General features: G+C 36.9%; 1 protein-coding gene across 1 annotated transcript; it reads right to left on the bottom strand.

The window, feature by feature from the left end:
- Nucleotides 1-1,059: 1,059 nt before the first annotated feature.
- On the bottom strand, nucleotides 1,060-10,110 carry Aga (aspartylglucosaminidase). The gene is made up of 9 exons (XM_042701051.1): nucleotides 9,905-10,110; nucleotides 7,971-8,124; nucleotides 7,309-7,421; nucleotides 6,314-6,426; nucleotides 5,990-6,104; nucleotides 4,875-4,950; nucleotides 3,580-3,687; nucleotides 2,833-2,966; nucleotides 1,060-1,286 (listed from the first exon to the last, which is right to left on the bottom strand). Exons 1-9 carry the CDS (start codon nucleotides 10,029-10,031, stop codon nucleotides 1,186-1,188), a joined length of 1,041 nt encoding a protein of 346 aa, XP_042556985.1. The 5' UTR covers nucleotides 10,032-10,110; the 3' UTR covers nucleotides 1,060-1,185.
- Between the last annotated feature and the right edge of the window lie 319 nt (nucleotides 10,111-10,429).

Raw genomic sequence — 10,429 nt, 5'->3', positions numbered from 1 at the left:
CTCAAGTTGTAGAACACCAGCTCATCAATTGCAAGGACCAGAGTTCAGTCTTCAGTACTGCCAAAAAGTGTAACAAGACAAAGAACCCCAAACTATGTGTGTTTGTTTTGAGAGTCACAATTTGTGGGAATCTGATTTCATGGGACTGAACACAGGACATTTTAGAGGCTCCACAGACAATACTTAACCATGGGTGCATGTGTGTAATGTGGACTTTCATCACACCCAAAACTATAGCTGTCTATTCTAAACTACAAATATCAGTAGACATCAAGGAGGAAGAAACACAGAAGAGTACTAATGTGTGAAGGCAATATTGTACATTTAGCTTTACTGATGACTCTGAGTTAAAAAAACAAAAACACTATTTTGAAGTAAAAGATGATGCTGAGAAATGAGACATACTTTCTTATATTTGCCAGTCAGAGTCAGATAATTCAGAAGTTAAGAAAATAATTCCAAGCTAGACAAGACTTTTACTTTCTAATCTTAATCCCAGCCTCTGCACAAGAGGGTAAAACTACAATACAAATGAAGTTACTTAAATAAATTTGAAACAAAGGATGAGTACTGAATATTAGTGGCCAAAAGACCAAAGATTTTTGTGTCTTAAAAAACTTCACATATGGAGAACCCCACCAGAGAGAAAACAAAGAAAATTTACATCATAGCTCATCAGTAGATTGCTCAGAGTTTTCAATACATACAAGATAAAAAGCATCTATATTAATGGCATTCTTTCTGCTTTGAGCTATTAGGGAACAAGAGGAAAACCTAATAATCAGTGATCAGAGACATATCAGTGTAACATGCTGAAATTTAATCAGGACTAATATGCTGATACTCTGTGTTGCATTTTCTCTGGACTTAAAAAGCTTGTAAACTCTAATTATTTTAGGTACTCAAATACAGACAATTTCCCAAAATAGAAATTTCTTGAAACTTTTATCAGATATTTAAATGAAACTTAAAATTTAAATTTACACAGCACAGATATACATATTCATTTTCAGGGGCATGTAAAACTTAAAAGATAATAAAAATTTCAAATATAGAAAGTACCATTTCAGATAATTTATTTTTGTGCTTGTTTTACACAAGATTTTTAAATACATGACAGTGAGTATGTTTTACAGCCATTGTTGCTTTCTTCTTTAAGTGCAGATATTGATAGAAAAAAATGGATTAGATGCAGTCTACTTTTTCCACAGTTGGATGATTTTTTAGAGAATTATAAACCATGAACGTAAAATGAGTAAATTTTGGAAGTCTATTGCAGGCAGCACCTTGGGAAGACAAAGTGACAAAGTTGAGGGGCTTTATCTATATATATATATATATATATATATATATATATACGTATACAATCACATATATACATATATAATACACACAATCAATACACACAGTTATTTGCCTGGATACTAGATATTCTTTACCTATGTCCAAGTAAGTCACATAGAAGCATATTAGGGAGGCCTAGTACTGTGTAGTTAATAGTCTAAGACAAGAAAGAAGAAGTAGTTACATAAGTTCTCTAGATTTAAGAAAACTGGCTCATTTTTGGATTTATAAGAATGCCTTTACTTCTTTTATTTTAGTCTGCTTTCATTTTCCTTTGAAAATATTAAGGCAAATCTCAAAACTCTGTCTAGCCACCAGAACTTTCTTTCATTCACTCTAAAACTCTTCCTTGTATAACTGCTTCCTATTAATTCCTATTACTTTGCTTTCAGAGAGGCAGAGAAAGAGGGAGGGAGAAAGAGATAGAGAAAAAGAAAAGACAGAGAAGAGAGGGAGACAATAAAAGGAGGGAGTGAGAGAGAGGGAGAAGAGGAAGGAGGAAGAGAGAAAAAGGGTTGTCAAGATGTTTCCTGTATGATCTAGTTCATTTACTTTTCAAACAATGGGGTTGGTAGTCCCATTTCCTTCCATTGTTATTATTTCAAATATAAGAGACTAGTCAACTTTAAATTCATTTACAATTATATAATTAGCATTTCCATCCTGTTAAATCTAACTTGAGACTTCTATGGTTTATTTCTTAAGAGAGAATCAATGAAACTGACTTATTTTATACATTAAGCCTTCCCTCCCCATAAGTTCCATCGACTTTTGTATCTTAGTACTTTAAAAAGAATAAGGAATTCCTGAAACAAGTTTCTCAAATACAGAAGTGTGGGAAGTAAAAGATCAAAGAATAATAATAAGCAGTCTAACCTAATAAGTCATATTGATCAGTAAGCCGTATATCTTCCCTATCTGAAATCTCACTAATGAGAATCAGCAGTGGTTAATCTTAAAATGCTTTGAAATTGTGATAGGCTCATATGGAAAGTAAATGAAGCAAACGACATGCCTCAAATACAGAGCAAAAATAAGTCTGCTAACTTATTCAGTTTACTAACTAATAATACATTTTTGTTCTTAGGAACACCAGAAAGATTTGAATGGCTGAAATATTTAACTATTGAACAGAAAAGAGGTAGAGGAGATTTTTATCTCCATATACTACTACTCCTAATTAGTTAAAGCGTTTGACTACATTAGCCCATCAACATATAATGGAGCATTAGCTAAAGCTCCTTTAAGACAGTTGTGACAGATAAGAACTACTAGCTAAAGATGAGATCTTATGATCTCCTAATAGTCAACTACAAAGCCTTTTGGGTAAATTATTTTTATCACTTTATAGCTCTTGAAAGACCACAGCCCACTCAGGCTAGTCCTCTTTCCTACTGAGTATGATGTAATATATGTCAATTGTTTAAGATTGTATGATTTATAGCAATTTAGAAATTCAAGGAAATACAAAATACAAATACAGCTTACCATAACTTCCAATCACATTGGCACATATAACAGCCCCAAAGAAGTTTGGATAATACTTCTGGATTCTTGAAATCACTTTTTGGCACGCTACAGTTGGCTCCTCTCCATTTCTCATGTATTCTACAGCTTGGTAACTGAATTAAACAAAAGTAAAGCCTTTAGTGTCAGAGAATAAATGCTACAAAGTGCGTTACATGACATTAGAAATTGAAAGGCTCAAAACTGTTCCATTTGCCCCAAAGATATACATGAATAGAAGACAGTAACATCTCCTCAAGTCATAAATCAAGGCATGTAAACTTTGCTACAATGTCATGTGTTCAACTAATCCACCATTAACTTCAGATAAAGACTATCATTTTTGTCTTTGGCTGAACAGATATTACTAAGTAATAATAGCTGGTAGTTACAAGGGATTAAAAACTACATTTGTATGAGAAATGGAGATACAATACATGGAGGAAAATACTTTACAGGATCAAAGATGCAGTTATAGGAATTAATCATATATATTTATCAATTACTCAGTAGCTTTATATGAATTATTTGAATAGATCATAAATATTTTTGTCTGTGAAGGTAAACTGTCTTCCACAGGATTACGATTATTAATTGAAGTTTGCATACACAATTTCTAAAAAGTACTTATGCGTAACAGTTCAAATTATATGATTATTGACTTTTTTGTCCTAAAGGAAAATGTCTCTTCTTGCTATCTCTAAAGTCCAGGAAGGTGAGAAGTCACACCTTGGTAGAAAACGTAGCAATATGTCACCGTCCCCGGTGGCAGCAGCTGCTCCTGCACTATCATCAGCGTAGGCCCCGGCTCCAGGAACTGGAGAATCACCTACACGACTGTAAAGAATTTAGGATAGAAAAATTTAGGATAGAAAGCTCAAGTTTAAACTGATAAATCATGTTAACAGTTATTTCAAAATAGGGGATTTCCACATAGCCACTTCACCAAAACACAAAGAACAAATCTTTTCCAAACCTAAATTATGTAAGAATTTGTTTCTTAGATGTGCAGTGTCACAGAATGGAATATATAGAACTAGATTAAAATGGTATTGGCCAGATGCTAGGAAGTAGCCAGATGCTAGAGGTATTTAATGAGGTACTTAGGGAGATATTGGTCAAAAGACACAAAATTTCAGTTAGACAGGAGAAGCATATTCAAGATATTTATTACAAATATGACAATTAAGAATATATTGTATATTTAAAACTGTTAACACAGTAGACTTTACTTGTTCTGACCACAAAAGAACTAGAATTTGAAGTAATCAGTAAGCTAAACAGGTAGGTTGATTTCAAACATATGTATCTGCATTTCCTACAGACAGAAAAATATCATAACATATCCCATAAGTAGTTACATGCCAATTTAAAGAAATTAATTAAAAATAAAAAGAAATGTTATCATCTTGTTATATGTCAAGATTTATAGTTACTACTCTACTATCACCATTCTTTTTCATCTAATGTCTGGATGAAATTATAATCTATTTCTGCTATAATCTATTTCTGCTTCCTATGTAATGTTTCTTCTTGTAATAAGCCTATTTGACATTTTTTTATTACTTCACAATAAAATCAAGAGCTCCTCAGGATGACCTAAAAACCTCTTGACTTCTGCTTCAACTTCTTGAAGCTTTATCTTTTATAATGTATACTATGTGTACCTCCTGTACACACCCACACAGTTTCTTTTCCAGCCAGCAGAAGTCTGGAATCTGAAATGTGCATTACTTGTATCTGTTAGTGCTGTTGCCTGTATGTTTCCCTTCTCTTTCAGTGTACTCATGTCTCACATCTTAGTACTACTTCCCTGGAGGTTGTTAACAACTCAATACCTTGAACTACAAAGCACTGGCTGGTACTCCTCCTTTGGCTCTTAGCGGGAACTAAAATATTTTCTTCTGTGTTGATGTTTCTCAGCTAGAGGTGTGCTTTGTATTTTGCATTCTGCATAGCACCTCACACACATCACTTGGTTTTCAATATATATTTGAGAGAGCTGTTCTAATGGAAACACTAACCCATGTATTTTGAATTTTATACCATTTGTAGATGTACCAGCAGCAGTCTGTCCCAATTTATGAATTACAACCATGCCTAGGAGTAAACAGAAAAAAAAAGGTAAATGCCTAATGTTTACTGCAAATATAACCAGATAACTGAGCATAGTGATTGTTTCAGTGTAGATGTTTATGTGTCCAAAAGTTTGTATACACAAAACAATGAATGGATTTAGGAGATGGACCTTTAGGAAGTGATGCCTGATGGGAAAACCCATGAGTGGGCTTAGTACCTCTATAATAGAGACCAAAGACAGCTAGCCACCCTCTTCTACTAGAGGAGACCTGGCAAGAAGGTGTCATCTGTGTGCCAGAAAGTGGGCTTTCATACCAATCTGTCAGTGCTTACATAGCAAGACTTCTCAGCTTCCACAATTGTGAGGGATAAATTTCTGTTGTTTGTAAGTCTGTGATACTGTGTTTTAAAAGCCTGAATTGACTAAAGAAATATCTAAAGACACTGTCTCGTTAATTTAAGGTAGAAGAAAAGAGGAGATTTGAGAATGCTGAAATCTATACCAGTGGTATCAATCTCTGAATTTTAATGACTTAGCTGCACAATGTCAGTTGATAGACATCCCATATCTTCATTCTTCATATTGGTCAGTTATAATCACCAACATAAACTAATATAGACTGTCAATATTACAGTTTGGAACAAAAACTTATTGAAAACTAATATGGCAAACAAGCTAGAAATATCAAAGCACTAAATATTATATATTTAAAAATCTTCATGTATTGGATTCTGGGTTTTTTTGTATGAATAATTTATCAAACTGTACATACATATTAAGACAACTGTTATATATATTTATATGTATGCATATGCATGTATGTGTACATTTGTACATATATAAATACATATACAGATATAATTAATGTATGTATGAAATCTATAAATTTTATGTATATTATGACTATGTTTGTGTATATGTGAAAAAAGAGGGAAAGAGTGAGGAAGACAGAGAGAGAAAATCTGGTAGTTAAAATAATTAAAATCAATTCTGGCACTTGAGTAATGATAAAGATAACTAGATGTTAATCCTGTAAAATCAATAAAAGGCAAGAATTACCAATAGTATCATGACCATGAAGATCTCTTGTTACTTTATGGGTGGGCTCAGTCAGCATTGAAATACCAGGTGGTTTGTAAGGTCCACAGTGTTTTGAAGGATCTGGAACAACATTCTGTAAATAAGATTCAAGTGTTGTTCACAAAAACATGTGCTTAAAAATTGGCAAATATTTATTAATCACTATATAAAAGTAAGATAACCCAAAGAGATCTAATATCTCAAAGCTTCTAGATAAGTTAATTAAAAATGTGAAAACTGATGAATATATATATTCTTACCTCCCCCTTAAAAAATAAAAGAAAATCTAATATGTATACATACTCTCCAGTGATTTGGTTGGCACTTCCGAGCAAGCCAATTGGAATGAAGAGCTTGAGAAGCACTGGTAGATAAGTCCTCATTGATAAATCCCATACTTTCAGCAAAAATGGTGGCTTGAGATTAAAAAGAAAGGCCGGTCTTTTAAACAAAACATGTGTAATACAGGTGTTTTAGGTCAGCTGCTTCTTAAATGGGATACCCATAGACTTACAGAATACATGAAGACTTCCAAACACATTTTTGGACACAAAAAGTTTTAGGAGAATAGATTTCGGGATTTTCAATGTCCACATGTCCTTCCTACAAGTGAATGGCTGAGAAAGCTGGGCTGTACTATGGCTGTCTCTATGATTACTTTACCTTATCGTCTCCATCCTTACACTTTACTAAGAAAAAGTATACTTTGCACCAATCCAGAATCCTGCTGATCAAACTATGATGTAAGGCCCAGGGCACAGAATGTTTGAGACACTGAATGAAGGGATAGCTGGATTCAATGAATGAGTAATATCTTTTAGCTTGGTGCTTTGCAATTATATACTTTCAACAAATGGAAAGAAGCCCACTAGAGCTGCTAGATAAATAAATCATTAAAATGATTTTTGATTATAGTCTACTATATGATTTTTGGCAGATAGCTTGGAAATAAGTGACACTGCTATAGTAAACTTCTTTCTGTCCTGTTTTGTTAATGTTAATAATGCTCTCTGGGTCTTATACTTACAAAAATGTAATACAGACAGAAAATGTGGAATCCCGATTCAGTGGCAGTATTACTCATCTACAGATAATAGAGTATTTTTAAAAATTCACTCTAAAAGACAGAGAAGGACTTAGAAGTAACCTATACAGGCATATATATTACCTATATTAAGTAAAACAGAATTTGAGCTTAGGTCTGCTTTTCTCCTTTTTTTTTTTTTAAATAGTAAGCCCTATTTTTCAGTGAACACTATGAACAAAAGAAGAAAGCATTAATTTTAGCTAAAAAATACCTGACTCTCCCACTAACAGTGTGTGTGTTGTATGTTCCAGTACTTTCCGTGCCACACCAATTGCATTTTTAATCCGTCTAAGATCTCCTACTGCGCCAACATTCATAACAGTGCTGAAAGAAAAAAAAAAGCAGTAAGATTTACTAAGATATTTTCAGAGGATCATTTTGGATAAAAAAATTATTACATGCTTCTTAACAATAATGTTTTGTAGGATAAACTTTTGTAGGATAAACACACCATGTACGTAACGAAATTTAAAAAAAAAAAAAAAAAAGTAAAAAATGACCACATATTACAACAGCACTAAGGTGGCTCAGTTTCTTCTAGCTCATTCTAAATAGAAAGCCTTATAGTTCCAGGTCAAGGAAATTTATAGCATTTGTACCTGGTAGGAAACTGACTGTTTATAGGGTCAGAGGCACATTTTTAAAGGAGTTCTCCCCATTCTGAGGAGACTACCACTTTCCTGAGCTATTTCCACTTTTAGGGTATTTACTTTTAAGATAAAACCCCTTTTGTCTGAAAGAAGGTTAACTACAATCAGCTAGGAGTCTTGACCTGTGACAAAACTCACACGTTGTTTCACCTTACTTTTAGAAGGCTACAACTACAAATGGATCAACATGAACTGCAGACAAAGGTATGAAGGGCACTCTTACCCATCCATGATCAAGGCATCCAGTGTAGTCTCCCCAAGTTCATCAGGACTTCCTCCAAAGCCCACAGAGCCATCGCACTGCTCTCTCTCACACACAGCACAGCCGCTCTCAACTGCATCCAGGGCAGAACCTCCAGACAGTAATGTCTGCCATGCTGTCAAACCCAACAATTCCTGTTTAACATTTTTTTTTTTCAATATCAAAATGCAACAGTCCAAGAAAATTCTCAGACTCCTATATTTTTTCATATTCTTATTTGCAAATTGAAGTTATAACAGATTAATCAAATGGCACAAAAGTGCTACAAAGGAATTAGGGATAGAGACTAAATTATACCACTAGTTACTATGAAAAACTCAAAAGGCTGGTAACTGGTACAAAGTGAGTGCTTTTTCACTTTCATTGATTTCTTCTATATAAGAAATGAAGCCAGTATCCTCTTTTGCTTTACAAAGTTAAACTGAAAATAATCAAAGGCAGTTAAATTGAAGCCTCTATTAAATCACAGTCATAAACATCTGCACCATCATTATTACTATCATGTTTTCTCTGACACGTTTTTTGCTATGTAAGTAGCCTAGACTAGCTTGCAACTCACTGCGTAGCCCAGGCTTGCCACTGGCCTGGAGCTCATCTTCCTCCTGGGGTTACAGGCATGCACCACTCATTAGATTATCAAAATATGTATAATTAATACTTACAGCCAGGTAACACCTATCACACCAAGTTTCAGTGAAACTGTAAACAGCAAGTAAACAACTGCAATGCAGGCTTCATATGGACTCGAGCAATTTTCATAACATCTTTTGAGTTAGTACTGTGCAATTACAATCTTCATCTTAAAAAAAGAGGAAACAGAGCCCCCCAGGTTAAGTACTAGGGTGGCCTTTCTTGCAGCACTATGCTGTTCTGTGGTCCCCTCCATACTGAGTGGGGAAGGTCTTCTTCGTGGACGATTTCTTCAAAGGCAGGTGCCAGTTAGCATTAATTATCAATATGGTTACCTACAAGCCTACAAATAGATTCTTAGATGTTTCCAGCTTCAAAACAGGCAACTTCCAAGGCACTCCCCGGGTTCCTGAGCTTTTTTCTAGTCTCATTATTGCTTGGACTTTCTCACAATTTGATTCCTCACTTTCGCTGTTATGTATCATATAAGCATTATATGCCTATCACATATAAATTCTGGAGTAAATTCTATGCTCAGAGTCCATATCTTATCAGCAGACTCAGACGTGGGTGGAAGGGTCTGAAAATTGTCCCGTACTAGTAGTATTAAAGAAACAGGCAGAATACTATGGTAAAACGCAGGAACGGGACAATATCAAAGCACTGAAAATGGTATGAGTTAAACTCAGATTGGTCAAATGAGAGCAGTAAATCCGGAAATACTTCCTAGAAGAGGTGATACTTTAATGATCGGCAAAACTCCCTGACTGCCAACGAGAATTACTTAGGGAGCTTTAAAACAATCACACCGACAGACAACGAACAGACGCCAAACACCCGGGTCCCAGCAGTTAAATACGACAGATCCCAGGAGACAGAGGTTAAAGGGTAGACAGAAGGCATCTTGAGAAGTGAGGGGGAAATCACCCAAGACAGCAACGTAGACCCCATTATTGGGAGTACCCAGAGAGGGGCCCTGGGAGTGGAGGTCGGCGATGGCAGGTGGCGTGGGCAAACACACGGGGTGAGAGGTTAAAGTTCAACAGTGTGTGTGTGGGGGGGGTGGGGGTGGAGGAGGGGGACAGGGTGAAGATCACTGGCAGAGGGCGCCAGCGTGCAGGCGGGGCTGGAAGCTGGGCCTGCCGGGAGCCTGGAGCTCACCCCCGGCCCCCACGTCTTCTCTGGGCCCGGCGGCCTAGCAGGCGCTCCCGGACCTGCGCGCTTCCGCAGCGCCGCCACCCAGCCCCGGGGCCGCCGCTCCGCACCTGCTACGGTTGCATTCTCAAAAGGCCAAGTGTTGAGGACCAGAGGGAGAGAGCTGGAGCCGCGCACCAGGGCCGGGCCGAGCAGCAGCGGCACGAGAAGCAGCGGCAAATTCGACTTGCGCGCCATCGCTGCCAGCGCGACCAAGGTCGCAGGCTGTGAGGTCAGGCGCCCACCCGCCTGCCGGAGCCCGGGGCCCGCGGACCACGTGACTCTCAGGCCACGCCCTCTCCAGCCACGCCCTCTCCAGCCCCACCCACTTCCTTAGCCAGAAATGGGGCGGGGAGGCGGGCTCCCTCAAGTCTCGCGAGACGTGGCCTTCTCCTGGCGCTTGGACGGGCCGTTGCTCTGCTTGGCCTGGAGTTCTCTCCTGGCTGTGGGTGGTTTTGCTTAAATGCCGCGCAGATTTTGTTTTGGTTTCACTTTAGTTTTTTCAAATAGTCAACCAGGTTGCTGCTTTCCCTGATTTTAAAGGTAGATTAAGCTTCCCCCTGGAACATAAGTGTGAAGCTATGTCATTATTGTAG

The sequence above is a fragment of the Dipodomys spectabilis genome, unplaced genomic scaffold (genome assembly GCF_019054845.1).
Source record: "Dipodomys spectabilis isolate Male_0828 unplaced genomic scaffold, ASM1905484v1 ptg000009l, whole genome shotgun sequence".
NCBI classification, from domain to species: Eukaryota; Metazoa; Chordata; class Mammalia; order Rodentia; family Heteromyidae; genus Dipodomys; species Dipodomys spectabilis.
This window is presented reverse-complemented; position numbering and strand designations above follow the sequence as displayed.

Excerpts from the sequence above, each read along its gene's own strand:
- Aga (XM_042701051.1), bottom strand. The coding sequence starts at position 10,031 with ATGGCGCGCAAGTCGAATTTGCCGCTGCTTCTCGTGCCGCTGCTGCTC. Across the intron at positions 8,125-9,904 it reads TGAGAATGCAACCGTAGCAG|CATGGCAGACATTACTGTCT; the intron begins GTGCGGAGCGGC and ends TGGGTTTGACAG. Across the intron at positions 7,422-7,970 it reads GATGCCTTGATCATGGATGG|CACTGTTATGAATGTTGGCG; the intron begins GTAAGAGTGCCC and ends TTTTTCTTTCAG.